This window comes from Daldinia loculata, assembly GCF_022478755.1.
Source record: "Daldinia loculata strain CBS 113971 unplaced genomic scaffold F4817scaffold_88, whole genome shotgun sequence".
NCBI lineage: Eukaryota > Fungi > Ascomycota > Sordariomycetes > Xylariales > Hypoxylaceae > Daldinia > Daldinia loculata.
Genome location: NW_026054942.1, coordinates 79,912 through 102,723, shown reverse-complemented (window position 1 = coordinate 102,723; position 22,812 = coordinate 79,912). Strand labels below are relative to the sequence as shown.

The 22,812-nt window shown below is 17.3% G+C and overlaps 3 protein-coding genes across 3 annotated transcripts; 2 read left to right on the top strand and 1 right to left on the bottom strand.

Moving 5' to 3' along the window:
* Positions 1-11,357: 11,357 nt before the first annotated feature.
* F4817DRAFT_352901 (heterokaryon incompatibility protein-domain-containing protein) lies at positions 11,358-13,959 on the top strand. The gene has a single exon (XM_049305284.1). The coding sequence runs from the start codon at positions 11,428-11,430 to the stop codon at positions 13,501-13,503; it is 2,076 nt and encodes a 691-aa protein (XP_049154198.1). The 5' UTR covers positions 11,358-11,427; the 3' UTR covers positions 13,504-13,959.
* Positions 13,960-14,062: 103 nt separating this feature from the next.
* Positions 14,063-14,278, bottom strand: F4817DRAFT_352900 (uncharacterized protein). Its single transcript, XM_049305283.1, has one exon. The coding sequence runs from the start codon at positions 14,259-14,261 to the stop codon at positions 14,103-14,105; it is 159 nt and encodes a 52-aa protein (XP_049154197.1). The 5' UTR covers positions 14,262-14,278; the 3' UTR covers positions 14,063-14,102.
* A 543-nt stretch (positions 14,279-14,821) lies between these two features.
* On the top strand, positions 14,822-16,103 carry F4817DRAFT_352899 (uncharacterized protein). Its single transcript, XM_049305282.1, has 2 exons — positions 14,822-15,088; positions 15,176-16,103. The coding sequence occupies exons 1-2, from the start codon at positions 14,906-14,908 to the stop codon at positions 15,974-15,976; spliced, it is 984 nt and encodes a 327-aa protein (XP_049154196.1). The 5' UTR covers positions 14,822-14,905; the 3' UTR covers positions 15,977-16,103.
* Positions 16,104-22,812: the final 6,709 nt, after the last annotated feature.

The window sequence follows — 22,812 nt, the reverse complement described above, 5'->3', positions numbered from 1 at the left end:
AATTTATTTATTTAATGTTAAAACTATTTTAAATTTTTATTATTTTAATATATACAATTAATTTAATATTAATTATTAAATATTAATTTTAATTTTATATAACATTTATATTAATATATAATTTCAATTATATTATAAAAGTTAAAATATATACTTTTAAATGTATTTATTAATTAAAAAATAATTATATTAAACCTTAAATATTTTTATATAATATTAAATATTTTTTTTAAAATTAACGTTTTTAAAGTAATTAATTAAAAGTTTTTTTTAAATATATTAAACTTTGTGAAAAATAAACTAAAATAATCAAGTAACAAATAAATGTATTTAATGAAAAGGCTTTTATTTTTACGGGATAAAAAACACGATTAATATATATAAAATAAATAAAACGCAGTTAAATAAAGTTAATTAATTAATTTAATATTACTTTTAAACTTATTTAATAAGTTTTTTTTAAATATATTAAAAAATTGTTATTTAAATATTTTTTATTATAATATAAATAATTATCGTTTTTTATTCGTTTATATATATTTATTAATTTTTAATTATATAAGAAAATCTTTTGGTTTAAATTATTATTTTATAAAAAATAAAGTTTTTTTAATAAAATAATTATAATAATATTATAAAACACATTTTTTTAATATTATTAAATAAGTTTTATAATATTATTATTTTTTTACTTTTATTTTTTAATATAACTCTTTAAGAAGTTTAATCTTTTTACTTAAAATATCATATTTTTTATTATTAAACTTATATTTATTATTATTATACATTTTAATAAAATTGGTAAGGTTTTATATTAAATTTATTTAATATTATAATTTTTAAAACAGTAAAAAATTGTTTTAAATAATAAAAAATTATCTTTAAATAATAAAAAGTTATTTTTAAATATTAATACTTTTTGTTTTAAATACGTTGTAAGTTTTTAAATCGATTTTTACTTAAATTTTTAATTATATTTTTATACTTTTTTTTTAATTAATTAATTAATATTATTACCAATTGTTAAAATACATATTATTTATAACATTTGGTTTAATATTATTACTTTTTATATATCCGTTAAATGTTTTTACAATGTTTAGTATATTATTATTAATTATTTTTATATAATATAAACTAACATTATTAATTACGTAAATATTTTAAAAAGTTTTATTTTTTTAAAATTATATTATTATATTTTAAATAATATTTTTACTGTTAAAGTAACAAGGTTTTATATGTATTACGTAATAAAAAAAAGGTAACTGAATTATATTATTTAATTGGTTTAAGTTAATTAAATAAGGTAAAAGATTTATTAAATGGGGAAAATATTTATTTACATGTGTGTGTAAACTTTACGTGGGCGGTGTGTGTTAACACAACCTTAGTCACGTGGCATGGCACATGACTGGTATTTTAACATTTACCAAAACTTTCGAATTTTTTAAATTAAATATAATTATTTTTATAATTATTTTTTAATATAAAAATATTTAAATAAAATATTGTTAATTTTACAACTTTTTCGCCCGGAAATCTTAAGTAATTATTAATAATAATTACGTTATATAATTTTTTAAAATTATTTTTTTTATTTTTTATATATATTTTATAAGTGATAAAATAATTTAAAATTATTATTTAAAAATTATATATTACTTTTTTAAAATTATTTATTTTTTATTTATTAAAATCTTTTTTAAAAAACTTTTACAATTTTTTATTATATATATTTTTATTATACATTTAAAAAAATTTAACCATATATATATTAAATTTTTTTTACATTATTTTTATTATATAAACCGGTTTAATTTTAATATTAAAATACTTTTTATAAACATATTTTTCCCAATTAAACGTTATATTTTAAATAATATATAAAATATTAAATTATAAAATAAAATAAATATAATTATAAGTTTTTATTATAAATATTACTTTAAAAACCAATAAAAATATATTAACATATTTTTTTTTTTACCGAAAATAACGTAATTATTTTTGTAAATATTACTTTAAAAGTTAATAAAAATGTAATATATTTTACGTTTTTTTATAATTTTTATTATTTTATAATTAACCTATTAATTAATTATTAATTAATATTAAAATAATAAAGTTTTATATATATTATATGATAAAGAAAAAATAATTAAATTAAATTATTTAATTAATTTAAATTAGTTAAATAAAGTAAAAAATTTATTAAATAAAAAAAATATTTATTTATATATATATGTAAACTTTACGTGGGCAATATGTGTTAACATAACTTTAATTATATAACATAATACATAATTAATATTTTAACAATTAAACTTATTTAAAGTTTTTATTATAATTTATGTAACTTTTTTTTCGTTATATAAATGTTTTATTAAATTAAATATAATAAAAAAAAGTGTTTAATGATAAATATTATGGCGTTACGGTAATTATATAAGCGTTAAGAAATTTATAAAATTTATTAAATATATAATAAAAATAACTTTATTAACGCGATAATAAAAGCTTTTTTAAATAAAGGTTTATAAATCTTTATTAATATAAATACTTTAACGATGTAATTATAAAAATAAATTAAAAAGTAAATATATATATATATATATATAAGTATAAAAAATAATTAAATTAAAAAGATTAACGATAATTTTATTTATTAAAAAAAAAAGTTGTTAATGTTAAAATATTATTAATAAGTAATATTTAATTGGTTATTAAATTATAAAGTTATTTTATAACGATTTATTAATTTATAAATAAAATTATAAAGTTTATTAACTTTAATTAATTACTTATATTTTTATAACGTAATCGGTTACGTAAGCTTAATTTTTATTAAAATAATATATAATAAATAATATATTATTTTTTAAAAATATTTTTATTTTTAAATATTGTTTTTTACATGTAAACCTTGTTTTTTTAACATTTATAAATATATTAATACGGGTTAAACGTTTATGTAACGTTTATAACGTAATTAAACGTAAATTTAATTTTTTAATAAATTTTAATTTAAATTTATTAAAATAAATTTAAATTTATTTTAAATGACTTTAAATTAAAAATTTTTAAAATATTTCGTTTATAAAATTATACTTTTTTAATTATATTAACCTTTTAATTAATCATAATTTTATATACTTTTTTTAAAAAATTTTAAAACTTTAATTTAAAGTTATTTTAAATAAATGTTTATTAAAAATCGCATTTATTTTTAAAAAAATATTATTAAATTAATAAAATCATTACAAATAATAATATTAACGCATTTTTATATCCGTATAATAAAAAGTAATTAATTATATAATTTTATTAATTTTATCATTAAATTTATTAATTTAATTTACGCGTTTTAAGTTTTTTAAAACGTTAAAAATGGTTATAATAACAGTTATAACGCGTTAACCGTAATACCGGTTATAACACGTAATAAAACCGTACGGATATAAAAAAACCGGGAACATTTAAACAATTAAATAATAACTTTTAAAGTATTTTATACGTAATTACAAATGTTATTATAATGTTAATAAAAATGGTTAATATTAACCGTAACACCGGTTATAATACGCGTTATAAAGTTTAATATATAAAAAAACGATGTTATATAAATGTATAAAAAAACGGGAAAGTTTAAATAATAACATTAATGATAAATTAAAATTAAAATAAAAAGCGTTTTTTTACATATATAATGTTTTAAAAATCAAATATTTTTTAACGTTTTAATTTAAAATATAAAAACGTAACGTTATATATATATGTAAAAAAGTTAAAAAAATAAATTAAATATATTATTAATTTTAAATCATTTTAATTAAAAAAATCATTTCGTACGTTTTTATAATATAGTAAATTATTATAAATTAAATCTTTTATTATTTATTATTAAAATTAAAAAATAAATAACGTTTAAATTTAAATAAACTTTAAATTATAATTCGTTAAAATTTACGCACGTGTTTTACAAATATAAATATATAAACCATGTGTTTTATAACATAAATAAACGTAATTTACTTTAATAAATTTTAATTTAAAAATTAAAATAAATTTAAATAAATTACGTTTATTTTTATATTATAATTATAAAATAAAGTTTAACAAATAAGTTAAATACTTGTAATTATGTTTAAAACAAATAAATTCATCGAAAAACTTATAAAATATTACCATTTTTTAATTAAATTAATAAAGTTTTTAATAAAAAAACATATTAAAATAATTTTTAAATAATTTAAAATTTTAATATTTTATCGCATTAAATTTATTAAATTAAATGTAAATTTTATATAATTATGTTTATATGTTAAATTAATTAACTTTGTTAAATGATTTAAAATCTTTGATTTTTTTGTAATTACTTACATTTCACGCGTTTTTACAATGTTAAATTAATTAATTAAATTATTAATAATAATATTAATAATTACTTTATTTATTATTTAATTATACATATTCATTATTTAATAATTAAAAGTTTTATATATTTAAACGTAAAAACTTTAAAGATATAATTTTAACCGGTATTATTTAATTGTATATATATATATATTATTATAATAAATTTTAATAAAATTATTAATAAAAATAATATTTATTATAAATATTATTATACTTGTAAAAAAGTTTAAATTAATTTCCTTTAATAATTAAAAAGTTTAAAATAAATAATTTATTAATTTAATAAAAAGTTATAAGTTTTAAAATTAAATTAATTTTAATAATAATAAAAAAAAAATTTAATTTATAACTTTTTAATTATCTTAAAAATATTTATTTAAATAATTATAATAAAAACTTATTAAATTAAATTTTAAATTATTAATTATTAAAAATGTTAATAAAAGTAAATTTTTTAAATATAATTATATAAAATATAAAGTTATTAACTTTTAATAATAACTTTATTAAATTATTTTAATTAATAAATAAAATAATTAATAAAAATTATAAATCATATTTTAAAAATTATACATTTTATATTAAATTATTAAACTTTTTTAATAATTAAAAAAATAAAATAATTAAATTTAAATAATTTATTATAAAGACCATATTAAAAAAATATATTAAAATTATTGTAAAAATTTATAACATATTTTATAATACGTATAATACTTTTAAAAATTATTTAAATATTTACATTTTAAAATATAAAATTTAAAATAAATATGCGAAAACAATAATATTTTTTATAAAAATATTTAAAAATTAAAAGGTTTAAATAATTAATTAAAAAATTATTTTTTTACAAATAAAACGATAAAAATTAAATATTATTAAAAACTTTCAAAAATAATTTTATACATTAGTTTAAACTTTAAAACTTATAATATTAAAATAAATAATTATATAAATTATAATTTTTTAAAATAAAATTTACAATAAAATATTATTATATAATAAAATGGTAATAATGTTATAAAAGTATATTTAAATTTTTAAAAATATTAAATATAAAAGTAAAATATATAAAAACGTTTTTAAATTAATTTATAACGTTAATAAAAATGAAAATACCAATTTAGAAATTAATTTAAAACGTTAAAAAAAGTTTTTATAACTATTTAAATATTTTTTTTAAAAAAAAGTAGTTTAAATAAAAAAAAAAGTTAATATTAATCTTTAACAATTAATTAAATAATAATATATTTTATAAAATAAAAAAAAATGTAAAACTTGTTAAAATTATTATAATATAATGGAATGTTATTATATTTTTAAGTTAAAATAATTTATAATTTTTAAAAATAATTTAATAATTTTTAAATTGGTAAAATTTTTTTTTAAATATACCTTAGATTTAATAACTAAAATAAAAGCGTTAAAAAAAGAAAAATGATGTTAAAATAATAAAGTAAAAAATAATTAATTAAGCTGTTAAATAATAAGTTTATAAATTGGCATTTTTTTTATAATATTACTATTAAACGCTTTATTTAATGTAAGTTAATACTTTTTAAAAAACTTAATAATATTAGATTTAAAGATTATTATATACATATTTAATTAAAAAAAAATTTTTAATTTTAAAATTACATTTTTAAGTAATTATATAATTGTTAAAAAAAAATTTAAAATAATAAATTATAATAACGTTAATATATATATTATATATTTAAAAAAGTATATATAAATATAATTAATAAACGTTATTTATTATAAAAATTTTATTTATAACTTTATATTATTAAAGTTATTAAAAAAATAAAGTTATTAATGGGATAATTAATATAAATTTATTTATTTAAAACATTTAAACGGTATTATTATTACCAAATTTATTAATTATTATGATTAATTTATCTTTAAAAATACATTTTATAAAGTTCTTAAAATCGTTTTTTATATATATTATAATAATTTAAATTTAAAGTTTCTAAAACTGTTAAATATAATTAATGCTTTAAAATAACATTGTAAATTAAGTCATTTAAATTTTTAAATTTTAAAACATTTTATAAACATTAATAAAAAAGTATATATTAAAGAATTTATTATTATTAAATGTAAGGTATATAAAATGGTAAAAATTAAACGATAAATAAAACATATATTATAACATATTAATAAGTTTTTTAAAATAAAGTTAATATTAAATTTTTATTTTTTAAAAATATTTAATAACAATATTATAAACTTAATGTTAATTATAAACTATTAAATTAAAATAATTTTTAATTATTATTTAAATAACAAAAAATTTAAAATAATAATTATAATATTTAAAAATTTTATAAAATTATTAACAGTTTAATACGACGTAATATTATACATATAAAAATTAAATTAAAAAATTATTTAAATTAAACTAATAATTAAAAACTTTTTTAAAAATTAATATATAAAATTAAAAATTTTAATAAGTTATATTTAAATATAGAACGATATTATTAAACATTTAAAAAAGGTAATAAAAAATAAAGTATATATAATAAAATTATACGTAAAATTACTTTATTTTTTATAGTTTAAAATTTATATAATTATAAATTTTAAAATAAGTATAATTAACATACGTTATATAATTATTTTTATATTTTTATAATAATAAATAATAATTTTATATATATAAATATTAAATAATATTATTAAATATTATAATTTATTTAAAGTTTTTAACCAAAAATTAATTTAATTATAAATAATAATATATTAACGTTAAATTTAAAGCTATAAATAAATAATATATTAAAAAAGTTTAAAGTAATAAATATATTATTAAAAATTAATTACTTTTATATAACCGTAAAATTTACATATTTATCGATTTTAAATATATTATCATTTATAATTTTATTTATAACAATAATATAATTTAAAATATTACTTAATGTTAATATTTTATTAAAAATATAAATTTTATAAATTAAAATTTAATAAATTATATATTTATAAATTAAATAATTAAAAAAAAACGTATAAAAAATAAACAATTAATAAAATAATAAAAATTTAACTTTTTTATAAATTATTTTAATATAACTTAATTATTTAAACAAAATAATTTAAAATTAATTATTAATAAAAAAATAAATTTAAAAAGGTATATCGGAAAAACCTTCCGAAATTTTTTAAAAAATATAATAATTTTAAAAATTACTTATATAAAATAATATTTAAAAAAATAAAAAAAATATATTTAAAAAAATACCGTTAAATAAAAATGTTAAAAGAAATTTAAAAATTAACTTAAAATATTATAAATAATAAATTTTTAATTATATATAAATATATATATATAAATTTAATAAATATAAATATTTATAAAAATAAAAAATAAAATTAATAATTAAAAATAATTAATAAATTTTAAATATTAAAAAAACATACGTTTTAACATTAATAAAAAATTCTTTAAAACTTTAATAATAATAATTATAAGATTTAACTTTAAATTAATATAATATAATATAATAAACGTTTTTATTAACATTAAACTTTAAAAAGAAATATTTATAAAAATACTTTAAAATTATTAACAATTAAATAATATATTAAAATTAATTAAAATATTATATAATTTAAAAAAATTACTTTTATTTTAATAATAAAAATTTATAATAACGTTAAAAAACTTGAATTTTAAACCAATATTTTAAAAACCATATATATTTATAAATAAAAAAATATTATTATTCATTTATATTAATAATATAATAATTACATATTTTAAATTAAAAAATCATAAATAAATTAATTTATATAAAATTTAAAATAACAGTAATAATTTATTAAAAATAATAAATTATAATAGTTTTTAAAGATTAAAATAATAAAAAATTATAAAAAACAATTAATTTAATTAAATTAATTTTTATATATTAATAAAATAATTAATTTTATAAAACCTTTAATATAAGTTTTTATAATATTAATGATAAAATTTTTTTTTTATATAATAAAATAACTTTAAAAAATTATTTATTATTATTAATAAAAGATAAAAAGTTTTTTATACATAATAATAATTATACGTTTTAACATTGTTAAAATATTATTAATAAATAATATTTGATTAATTATTTAACCGTAAAGTTATTTTATAATAATTTATTAATTTATAAATGGGATTATAAAATTTATTAACTTTAATTAACCATTTACATTTTTATAAAACAATTAACCATTAAAACGTAACTTTTATAATTATAATAACATAATAAATAATATATTACTTTTTAAAAATACTTTTACTTTTAAATACCGTTTTTTACATGTAAACCTTGTTTTTCCAATAAACATTATTTTTCCAATAAACATTATTTTTATAATTTTAAAATTATTAAAATTTAATAATAATTTTAATTTAAAACATTATAAAATAATTAACCGTATATTATATTATTTTAAATATATATAAATATATGCGTTATAATTAAATAATAATAATTTTTTTAAAATTATTAATAATATTTTATTTGTTAATAATACCAATAATTAAAAAAACTTTTAAATATATATAATAAAGTTATTTAAAAGTATAATAAATTAAAAAATAAATAAATAAAATATAATAATTATATTTATAATAAAAGTTAAATTATTAACGTTATTATAAATAATAATAAATAAATAATTAAATTAATTAATAAAAATATTAAAAAATTAAAAACAAAACTTAAATATATGTCGCATAATATATATAAAGCGTAATTGTTATATAACGATTACGGCGTCGTTTTTCGTGTTTAACAATTATAAGCCCGGTTCGTGCAATAATAACATCCACAATTCCTTGCATTTAGTGATTACGTTAGTTTTAAATTTAACGAGCTTTAAAGTTAAATTAAATCTGGCAATAAAGCGTAAGTTTAAATTAAACTAAAAGTATTGTATAATATTACGTTTAATGAGTTAAAAGTTTAAGTTTCCGAGTTTTTAAAATTAATTAAAACCACCGCGTTAAAAGTAAAAATACGTTTTATTAATAATTAATAACATATTACGATATTAAACTTTAAAAAACCGAGAATTTTTTAAAGTTATAACTGTTAAAATAACTTTAAAGTAAATTAATGTTATAAAAAACTTTAAAAACGTTAAAATGTTATAATTTTAAGTAATTTTATTACATATAATTATTTAAAAAATGTGTTATATAATGTATTTTAATAAACTTAAACTAAAAATTCGATATTATTTATAAAGTTATACTTTTTTTAATTACATTACTTTTTAATTAATTAAAACTTAAAATAACTTTTTAAAATAATATTAAATTTTTAGTTTAAAGTAATTTAAACAATTTTACTTATAAAAAATTATTTAATATTAAAAATAATATTAAAAATAATATTAAAAATAATAATATTAACGCGTTTAAAATAAGTTTTAATTAATTTAAAATATTTATTAATTTTATTATTAATAAATATATGTGTTTTAAATATTTTAAAATAATAATTAATTATAATATTAATTATAATACCGATTATAACATTAATTATAACGTTTTTAAAAATATATTATATTAAAGTTTATAATATTATAACGTAATGTTATATAAATATGTAAAAAAAATAAAAGGTTTAAAAAATTATTATATTAACTTTAAATTAAAAAAAAATAAAATATATTATATATAATTGTAAATATAAACATATAAATGTAAATATAATATAATATTTTTAATATTATTATGTATATTTTTATATATTTTTAAACGTTAAAATTTATAATATTATAACGTAATACCGTATAAATATATAAAAAAAATAAAAAGGTAAAAAAAGTAAAATATTAATTTTAAATTATAAAAATAAAAATTATTTTATACGTTATTATAAATGTAAATATGTAAATATAAATATAATATAATATTTTTAATATTATTACGTATATTTTTAAACGTTAAAGCTTATAATATTATAACGTAATACCGTATAAATATATAAAAAAATTAAAAAAGTAAAAAAAACATAATATTAACTTTAAATTATAAAAATAAAAATTATTTTATACGTTATTATTAAATATTAAATTATTATAAATATAAGGTTTAATTTTTAAAAAAACTTTTTAAAGTATAATTAAATATATTAAACATGTTTTAAATTAAAATTCGTTAAAACTTACATTTATGACCTATAAATATAATAACACGGATTAAACGTTTTATAACGTTTATAACACAATTAAACGTAAACCCGATTTTAACAAATTTTAATTTAAGTTTATTAAAATAACGCATAATATATATAAAGCGTAATTGTTGTATAACAATTACGGCGTCGTTTTTCGTGTTTAATAATATATTAATATATATAATTATTAATTATAATAAAAAGTTAAAAAAAATTATATAAAAATAAATCACGTTAAATTAAAAAAATATAATTATAAACGGATTTATAAAAACGTTATTTAAAAAATTATATAAAAAATTTAAAAATTAAATAAAATTAACAAATATTATAAAATAATTATAAATAAAAAAATTATAAAAATTAAATAAAAAGTAACTTTAAAATAAAAAAATTATATTAATAAAAATTAAAAATATATAAAACATTAAATAAAATAAAATAAAATTATTAATAATTTAAAAAATAAAGTTATTTAAATTAAATTAATTTTACGGTTACATTTAAAAAAATATATTAAATTAATTAATTTTATTAAATAATTTTTAATTTTTAATTTTTTTATAATTACTTACATTTCACGCGTTTTTACAATTTTAAATTAATTAATTAAATCATTAATAATAACATTAATAATTACTTCATTTATCATTTAATTATACGTATTAACTGTTTAACATTATATAAAATCGCATTATATTGTAATAAATACAGCACGGGCCGCAATACCTGGCCCACTCGTTAAACATACCCATATAACCATGGTAAGATCAGGTTTAAAGTCACCTGAGATAAACCTAAGCAAGCTGCGTGCAAGGCCGTAATGGAGACCTGGAATGCCAAAGTTGCGTCCTTGGTGTATCATCCACTCCACGGTAGAAAGCCCATTCGGTTGCTCCGCCTTTACCCTGGTGAGCCTCGCGATCCGCTCTGCGCCGAACTCATCCCTACGACCATCGAGGAGGCCTCTGGAACATATGAAGCCACGAGCTACACGTGGGGCTCACCTGAAAGCCCATGTTCCCTGCATTGCAACGATTTCACGATAACAATACAGAGAAATGCATTTGATATGCTACATGACTTGAGATTACGAGAGAAGCCTAGGATCATCTGGATCGATGCCATCTGCATCGATCAATCTAACATCGAGGAACGGAGTTTTCAAGTTTCCTTTATGGATGATATATATCGGCGGGCACATAAGGTTGTAGTTTGGCTCGGCAAATCAGACGAGTATAGCTCTCTGGCCATGGCCTATGCCGCCACACTTGACACGGCAAAATTACTTAGCGAAAATGGGGAAATATATACGTTGGGCCCGGCATTGCCGAAAAAGTCCTATTTCTTCGAAGCGGGGGAGGAGGCAGAATCACTCCAGCACCAAAACCTCGGGATTGCTTTAGTTAAATTCGTCAATCGCCCATGGTTTAATCGTGTTTGGGTTCAGCAAGAAGCTTCTTTATGCGCCCAGACCAGAGTCGTTTGTGGGAACCAAGAAGTCGACTGGGACAATATTTTTTCATTAGCATGGATGATCTTGCCGAGTAACATAACTCTTTATCCTGACTATATACTTGATGATCTTGACCGAACACTTAACAATATAACGGCTGTGCAGTATATCCAGCGTCGAAGAAAACGACTGTTGCAGGATATAACCGAGGGAATAAATAAATTAGCTTGGTCTCTGGTGACCTGCCTGAGTTATACGAGCCGCTTGGGTTCTACAGACCCACGCGATAAACTCTACGCGTTGCAACACATTGCCCAAGATGCCAGCACGTGGTTCCGAGTAGACTATGGAGTACCTTGGCAACTACTATATATTGACGTATCTCGCAAATTTCTACAGCATGGCCTCCTTGGATTTTTGAGAAATGCTGGCCGATCTCGACAGAAACCAGGTGGGGGCATAATGCCGTCATGGGCTTTCGATCTCAGAGCAGATGAAAGCTGGGGCAGTAAGGCGATGGCGGAACATCCGAGTTGGATGGCTGGAGGTCCGAAATATAACTGGGCACATGATCCCCCAAGAGGTGCCGGAAGCGTACAGAGTCTTCCCAAACGCCACCGAAGACGACTAGATTTACCTGACGAGCTAAAGAATTTCAAGGACCCTCGAAACGCCTTGATTCAAAGCTATGCCAATGTCAAGGCCTTACTATATGATGAGATCATATATATAGCTGATTGCCTTGACGACCCTTTCGATGTCCAAGGTATGCAGGATATCTTACAAAAAGATCTAGATTATATTGCGAACTTAGAGGCGCAGACGTACCTAAATAACGATAATCTCGTGGAGGCCTACAAACTCACCTTAATACTCTGCTTCGACGACCAGCAGGAGATTGTAGATTCTGAATACATCCGGAACAATTGGGACGCCTGGATGGCGTGGATACGGGATCCATCCCGCGGCCGTGATAGCATGCCTATTCTTGGGTGTTCCATGGAGGCTTCAGGGGTTTCCGTCAATTTTCGATTTGCGATGACGAACTATGGGTATTTCTGTCTAGTGCCACGAGATACACGGCTTCATGATGCAGTGAGCATCTTGGTAGGGTATAGCCTAGGCGTGGTTATTCGTCCTTGGCAGCCACCCTCGCTTCGCGAGAACAGCGGACAATGTCATAAAAAAAACCTGGGTGCCATGGAGAAGCCAGAATACTTTGAACTAATTGGAGATTGTTTTATCCATGGGATGATGGTGAATGAGGCTCGGTGTCTCATTGAAGAGTTCGATTGCAAACCTAACCCTACACCAGCTAAATTGGATGCTATGAATAAAGCTTCTAAGTCTAGGGATGGAGAATCTTGGAAAACACTCGGACTTAACAGCGGATATGAAAGAATACTAGGGACGTTGGGTGAACGCTTTATCAAATTCGTTTGAGATCTAATTTACTGGAACTTGCCATCGGCTAGGACCTTGCTAGTTCTAAGAGGCTCACACGAAATCAAGAAAAGTCACAATGCCGATATACACATAAAATTATATCGGGACCTGGGAGCACTCCACGTGAATAACACCACAGAGAGTGTAAGAACCGCGATGTGCAGAAGGCAGCTAAAGCAATCATTGCGTAGACTGTGCCAGCGGAACCAAAGCTACCATGTCAATATCGGACGCCAACAATTTTGGGGTTCGTAGGGGAATTATATATTCCAGATACGGAGTTTTAGAAGGTATGTTCGTACTATATTACAGTACAGTCTTCGAAAATCAACTGCTTGTCTAGAGCGCATGGTATCAATCTTGTCCGCGCATATAAGATAGATACATACCTAGGTACCTAGTTCAACATAGTAGGAATATTAGTTAGGTCAACAAGGAGGTCGAAAGGAAGAGATGCTAAAGAATACTGCAAGTCGAAATAATATTTTCGTTTGCTACCGCCTTCCCGTAGTACTATTGCGCTACTTGGACAAGTATGATAGACGGATCACTACTTCGCTGTACTATCCTGACCAGCGGCGATCTTAGACTCATAGTCAGTAAAAGTCTCGATACCTTTTGGGAACACCATTCCACTGCAAGTCCTGCTCTTCCATCAGACGAGCACGAATTTCCATGCATCTCTTCCACGAGGGGCAATTCGGCCATACGTTCATGCTAGGCACGGACATGAGGGGTGCCTTCCCAGACCTCATCCCAAGGCTGGATTAGCACCTCTTGGAGTCGGAAATTCCAGGGCACCCAGGCCATATCCGCGAATGTCATTTTTTCACCTACAAGCCATTGGGCATTGGCAGGCTTAGCGGCCCATATGCCCTCCAGAACAGCCAGCACGCGCTTGATCTCGTTACCATAGCGTTCGACGGCTGACGGGACCTTCTTTGAATGTAGATGTTGAAACCAGCCACATTGACCCCAGTAAGGTCCCTGGCCGCTCATCTGAAAGTGAAAGTACCTGTTTAGTACAACATCCAATTTGAAGTATAGGTACCTAGGTACACTATGGCGTCTTTCACACCTTCCTGTGACGTAGCTTCTATCTCTCATATGATAGAGAGTGCGGCCAAGGAAGGCACGCTGCTGTATGAAGTGTATTTAAGATGCAGTATTTGCTGTGTTTTAACACTCTCCCACACTCCCACACTCCCACACTCAGTTCCAACACTATCATAGTATCTACAACAACATTTCACCCTTCATCATGATACTCTGATGCCACACACAAGCATACTATTAAACTATATTCTAAATAGTCTCCTTGAACGAAAGTCCCTATTTACATCCTATCTTTAGCAAGGACATCAGCCATTTAGTCACCAGCCATCTCACGGCGTCCACAATGCCTGAAACTTTCCACTCATTTGGCCGTCTCCCACCGGAGCTGAGGGATAAGATTTGGAAGCTTGCAATTAGGCCTGGTGGCCCTGCTCGACGGGGTGCACACATATTCAGCATTTATGACGGAAGCGGAGACGACGTTGACAAGGCCGTCGTAGTAGCTGCCAGTTGCTTCAAGTTTCATCTGGCGGCCCCGAAATGTAAGCCCAGATCTATTGACACCGGCTTGATTGTCACTTCTGGACAAGAGGTGGCTAGTTCATGGACATACCACAATTTTTCAACGTACCTTATTGATGGGGGCCTTTGGAACGCCTGTAAAGAGTCTCGACTTCTCATCGAACGCGTTTTCGATAGCAAAAAATGGGATGCAGTCCGGGATAGACGTCTGCGGTCTCATACTGGGAACCCAGTCCAGGTAAAGGGCGAGCATCTAATGCCGGCAACGGGCTATTTTCGGGGTGACGACTCAACTGATCGCTACTTCACCGTTGTACCATACCGAGATCTCTTTTGCCTCCAACCAGAAATACTTGATTACTTTAATTGTGAAGATATCAGCAAACCGGATGGCGTCGCTCTTGGATCTACACGATGGGGTTTCCATGGCCTACAAAATATCGCCTTGGAGTATGATCCAGCATGGGGAATTACGGTAGAGAAAGCTGATTTGGGAATGAGACATCGGTTGTCAATTGTCGAGTCAATCATCCAACCCTTATTCAATGCAAAGGGCTTGTCATATGTCTGGTTAATCGACTACAGGATCAAGCGAAGACACTATGTGCCAACCAAGGAAGAGACTACGGAACGGGATCCCATAATCTTCTATGGTAGCGATCGTCGCTTTGTGGAAGTACTTGGAAACAAGTGGGAGACAGCCTTTGAAGACAAGGCCGAAATTGACAGCAGCTGCGATAATTTCATCCGTATTATGGAAGAGGCTATAGAACATCAGCTAGATGTTATAGAAGCCCGGCTGATGTCGCATGAGAGTTCAGCCGATTGGAATCGGGTCTCGCGCTTCTTGAAAATACCCCATCTTCGCGTCCTCGCTTGCGAGTACATTTGAGCTGAAGGAGTGGGGCTTGAATCCAATATACGTATCAGTTTACAACTTATCCCCCCTTGAGCTTGTGACTCTATTATGGAATTAAACCTAGTTAATTAAGAAAACTTTCCTTACTTGCTTACATAACATTTTTTTGGAGGAAAGTTTTTACTTTTAAATTTAAACCAAAAAAAAAAGGTTTAAATTTAATAAATATAAATTAATTAATAATAAAATAAATAAAATAAATTTTTAATTAATTAAATGGTATATATTTAAATTAACCGATTAATATAATTAATTAAATTAATAAATAACATTAATAATAATATTAATAAAAAATAAATATATTTAAATTAATATTAAAATTAATAAAATAAAACGTATAATTAATAAACATTTTTTATATATAAAAATATAAGTTTATAATAAAAGGTTATAATAATTAATTAATTAAATAATATATTAAATTTTAAACAAATATATTAAAAAACTTTAAAATTAAAAAAAAAAGTTAATTATAAAAATTTAATTAATTAAATAAAACGTACGCATCCCGTTAAAAACTTTAAAATTACGTTTTAATAAATAAACCAATTATATTAAATATAACTTTAAATTTATATTATTTTAATATATTAATACGATTTTATATAACAGTAAATTACGTAATTTTTTTTAATTTTAACTTATATATATAAATTTAATTTAATTAATTAATTAATTATAAACAAAGTTTAATAAAGTTTAATAAAATTTATTTTAATAAAAAAAAGCTTTAACGTAATTTTTTAAATAAAACTTTTTATATATATAATAAATCGAAAAAATAAACGTTAAATGGTAATGTAACATGGTGTATAACGATTTGTAAATTAAATAACTATTTATATTATATAAGTAAAAATTCACTTTTTATATGATAAAATACTTAAACTAATAATATAATTTATCCATATTTTCTTTAAGTTTTATTATTTAAAAAGCCCATAAAATATAAAAAATAAGTTAATAAATAATTTTAAAAATAAAATGGTTAAAATAAATATAATTAATTACGTTTATAAGTAATTAAATTTAAAATATTACCATAATTGTTTTAATTTATAACAGTTATAAATATAAAATTTCCATAGTTTTAAATTAAATCCTCGAATTTTAACTTAATTTTATTTTAAATATTTTATTAAAACATATATATCAAACGGTTTTCCCATACAAAATCGACACTTTTTGAAAATACCTTACTTTAACATTTTTTAATTAATTTAAAAGATTTTTTCAAATAAAAGTAAAAACGCCATTAAATCCGTTTTACATTAGTTTAATTTATTCCATTTTAATATAAAATGTTTATATATATTTTTAATAAATATAAATAAATAAACATGGTATTTTTTGGTGTAAAAAAGCCATTTAACGTTTATTTTTTCGAGTCACTGTATTATACCATTTTTTTATTTAAAATTTAATTTTTTTATTTTTTTTACAACTTTTTTTATTAACACCATACAATTTTTTTATACATATTAATTTTACAATATTATTAACTTTATTTTTAAACTGTAAAAAACTTGTTATAACTTTATACAACTTTAAAAAAAGTTATTATTAAATACATATTTTCCAAATTATTTTTTTTTTTATAAGTATAATTTATTTACTTATTTTATTTTTTAAAATTATTTATAAATAAAACGTTTTTTTTCCTTTAATTATTTAATTACTTTTTTTTTATATTTTTTTTAACTTTTTTTAACATTATAAATTTATTATTTTATTATTTAAAAAACAATATTATAAACTTTACTTTTATTTTAATAAAATCCTTTTAAAATATTTAATAATAAAAGTAATAATAACGTATAAATTTTAAAACGGTATAATTAACTTTGTTAACAACTTTTTCTTTTCGGTTTATAATAATATATTTAATATTATTAAAATTTATTATAAATTAAATTTAAATTTATAAAATTTAATCATATAAATTAAATTGTCATTATTTATATAATATATTAATAAATTTAAATACATTAATTTTTATTATTAATAAATTTAATTTTAATTAATTTATAAATTAAATTAATAATAATTTATTAATATAAACGGTTTATAAATATAATTAACATATGACCGTTAATTTATTAACGTTAAAATTTTAACAATTAAAACTTTAATAACATTTAAAAAATGCGTTAAATACATATAACCACGTAACATACCCATTAAAATTAACGTTAAAATGTTAATACGTTTTTTTTTTTTTTTTTACTTTTTTTATATATTATTTAAACTGGTTTACGGGAAAATTTCGGCATTAATAACCTTTTATTATTATTACCATTATTATTAATATAATTAACGTTAAATATATTTAAATTATTAATTATTAATAATGTAAATTTAACTTTATTTAAGGTTTTTTATAATAATTTAATTTAAAATATCCGAAAATTTTATATTTATTGTAAAAAACGGTAATTTAATATACGGTTTAAAAATAACATATGTTATAATTATAGGTTTTATAATATAAATTTAATACCGGATAATGTATATTTTTTTTAATTAAAAATAATTTCGATTTTAATATTATATCCGAGTTTTTTCCAATATTAATATAAAAAAAAATGGTTATATTTTAATTTTATTATTTTATTAAAATTTATTAAATTTAAAGTTTATAATATTATTATAAAAATTATATTTATTATTTTTTTAAAATATTAACTTATTATATTAATAATTATTAAAATTATTTAAAAAATTTAATATTATTATATTATAATTAATTAATTTTTAATTATAACGGTAAATTTTTTAAAATTTGCGTATTTATTAAAAATATATTATATAATAATTTCGTTTTTTACAAAAAAATTATTTTAATTATTAAAATATTTTAATAAATAAAAGTTAATTTTTTTTAATTGTTAAAAAATAATAATGTATTATTATAATTATTATTATATTAATTAAATAATAATAATAAAAATATTAATAATAATATTTTAAATAATAATTTTATTATTTTTATAAATAAATGTAATATTTTTATTATTTTTAATTTAATTATTTTATAATTATAATTTAATATTATATAAAATTTAATTAATAAATTTAATATTTTATTTAAGTTATTTAATATTTAATTTATTTTTATTTTTTTTATTTTTTATTTTTTATTTATATAATATAAGTAAATTTATAATTTTTTAATTTTATAATATTAAATTTGTAAATTATATTAAATATATCTTTTAATAATATAATAATAAATTTATTTTTTATTTTTATTTTTATTATATAGTTTTTAATATATTATAACGTTATTAAATTAATAGTTAAAATATATTTTATATTAATTAAATAAATTTAATAAATTTTATTAATATTAATAATATATGGGTTATTTTTAATAAAAATATTTTAAAAATGTAAACGTTATTTAATTTAATAATTTAATATATTGTTAACATATTAAATATTTGATTTTATTAAATAAACTAACGGACGGAGTTAAATTTATAAATTAATATATTTAAATATTTAATATTATTTTTTATTTTTAATATTATTAATATATAATAAAATAGTTTTTATTAATTTTTATTAAAATATTTAAAATGGTAAAATGTTAATAAAATCTTTAAAATTATTATAATTAAAAGTAATTTATAATTATATTTATATATTGTTATTTATTATTTTTATATTTAATTTATAAAGTTTTTTAAAGTTAAAATTTTAATTAAATTTAAAATTAATAATTTTTGATATTAATTTAAATGGTAAAATTCAAATAATTTATATATTTATATATTATTATAAAATAATAAGTAAAATTTATAAATTATTGTTTATAATATGTTAATGTTAAAAAGTTAAAAAAAACTTTATTTAAACTTAATTTAAATATATTATAATTATAAATTTAACGTTAAATTAAATATTTATAAATAATTTGTTTAATTTTTTAATCGGTAAAAAGCCATATATTATTACGTATTTATAAAAGGTTATATAATTTATATAAATTTATATATATAATTTAAATTATTATTTTTAATTATTAAAAAAAAATACGGCGTTAATAATTTAAATTTTAAACAAAAAAACGGTTTAATTATTAAAATTTTAAAGATTTTAAATATTTATTACGATTTTTTAACGTATTTTAAATAAAGGTATTAAATTATTTTAATATAAGTATTATTTATTATTTTTATTATTTTTATTTATTAATATTATTAATTAAAATTAATAAATTATTAAATTTTAATTATAATAATTTTATAATAAAACGAAATAATTTAAAATTAAATTTATATAATGTTATTATTATAATTAAATAAAATATTAATACGGATATAATGTTATATATTAACGTATATATTGTAAAAATTTATATTATTAAATATTATTTTAAAATTAAAATATTTATTTCAGTTTTTATTATATTAACCATTAAAGTTATATTTTATTTTAATAATCGGTTTTTATTTTTATTATTTATAGTAAAGTTTATAAATAAAATATTTAATAAATATAATATTTTAAAGTAAAAATTAATATATAAATTATTTAAATATTTATTATAAATAAATTTTTATATTACGTTTTAAGTAAATTATTAATTAAATTTTAAAAATATTTAGCGTTTTATAATTATTAATAAATAAATTTTAAAAATAAATTTTTTATTTATTAAATATTATAATTAATTTAATATATTATTTTAAATGATATTATTTAAATAATTTATTTAATATAATTAAAATTATAAATTAATATTTTAACCTTAAATTTAAAATTATATTTTTATATATAATTTAAAATATAAATTAAATAAAAATTAATATAAAAATTATTATTAAATTAAATTTATATTATATTTTTTTTAAAAAATTTTATTAATAAAATAAAAATTATTAATAATGTTTTATATAAAATATATGTTAATGTATATATTATATATAATTTTTCCGAAAAAATATTACGTTTAAACTTTTTTAATTAATAAGGTAATTAATAAGGTAATTAATAAGTAAATAATAAAGTAATTACGTAAAAAATACGCGGTAATTACGCGCGCGCGCGGAACGCAAACGCGCTTTCGGAAAAATATCACGTGCGCGTTTGCGCGCACGTAAAAACGGCCCGCAAGCTTGCGAACGGCCGTTTTAATAAAATTTTAAATAATATTATGATATTTATTTTACAAATTATTATAAAGAAATTTTAGTTTTTATTAATTATAAAAAATTTTAAAATAAAAATATTTTTATTAAAATAATTTATAATTTATAAAATAATATAGTTAATTTTTAATTAAATAATTAAAAATATATTACGGTTTAAAATTAATTAAAATATTAGTTTAAAAATATTTAATATAATTAAACTTTTTATATTAATAAATATTTAAATTTTAATAATAAAATTAATTATTAAATTAAGGTTTAATAATAATATAATAATTTTAATGTTTATATTATAAATGTTTTTAATAATGTTAAAAATATATTAAATATAAAATAATAAAAGTTTTATAATTTATATATAAATTATTATTAAAATTATTTTATTTATAAAAATTTATTATTATTGTTAATTAATGTTAATGGGCCGGGTAATAATAAAAAAATATATATGTTAAATATTTTTTTAATATATTTATAACAATTAACGCGAAAATATAATATATAAAATTTGATTTTTTATATTATATTTATAAAAGTAATAATTAATATTATTAACGATTATATTTTTTATTTTATTTTTTAATTATTAATATAAAATATGTTTAATGTTTTATTAATTATAATGTTAAATTAAATTTAATATAATTTTAATGTTATATGGTATATTTTTATTAATAAAAAGTTTATAATTAATTTAAAAAAAATTTATTAAATTAATTTTTAATTTAAAAAAATTATAATAAATTTAAATATAATTATAAACGGTTTAAATATAATTATATTAAATAATTTTTAATAGTTTTTTTTTATTAATAATTAATTATTATTTTTTTAAAATTTTATTAATATTAACGATATAATTAATTATATTATATATAAGTATTTTAATTAAATAATTTATTTATTTATTATTATGTAATAAAACGGCTTTAATTAAAACATTTTTTATTAAGTTTTAAAAGTTATTTATTATTTTTATATAAATTAATTTAAATAACAGTTATTTAATATTAAAATATAAATTAAATTAAATTTTAATAAAGTTAATTATTTTAATATAATTTTTTAAATCTTTTTTTAATATAACGTTATAAATAAATATAATTATAATTATTTATTGTTTTTTAATTATTTAATAAAAAACGTTAAAATAATTAAAATTAATTAAAGTTAAAAATTATTTAATATTTAATTAACCGGTAATTTTAAATATTAATTATTTATAATTATTAACATATAATATATGTTAACGTAAAATATTTAAATAAATTAAAGTTTTATAAACGTATTTATTAATATTATTAAAAATTTAACGTGGTTAAAAAGTTTTAATTTATTTATTTTATTGTTTTTATTATTTTTAATTTTTTTTCGGTTATATTAAATTTTTATTTTTTTATATAAAATAAAATAAAATAATAGTTTTTATTTTTTATTTAATTTAATTATACGAAATTAATAATAAGTTTTATTAATATAATTAATTTTTATTAATAATTGTTTTTATTATTATAATTTATAATAATGGGATATTATTACGTAAAAATAATCACGTGGTAACACGTGATTATTTTTTACACAAAAGGCAATTTTTTTTAAATAACATTTATACACATAATTCGTAATTTTTACAACATTAATTAATTAATT

Bases quoted from the DNA above. Each gene is read 5' to 3' on its own strand.
- F4817DRAFT_352901 (XM_049305284.1), top strand. From the start codon at position 11,428: ATGGAGACCTGGAATGCCAAAGTTGCGTCCTTGGTGTATCATCCACTC.
- F4817DRAFT_352900 (XM_049305283.1), bottom strand. From the start codon at position 14,261: ATGAGGTCTGGGAAGGCACCCCTCATGTCCGTGCCTAGCATGAACGTA.
- F4817DRAFT_352899 (XM_049305282.1), top strand. From the start codon at position 14,906: ATGCCTGAAACTTTCCACTCATTTGGCCGTCTCCCACCGGAGCTGAGG. The intron at 15,089-15,175 runs CTGGCGGCCCCG...TCATGGACATAC, and splicing joins CCAGTTGCTTCAAGTTTCAT to CACAATTTTTCAACGTACCT.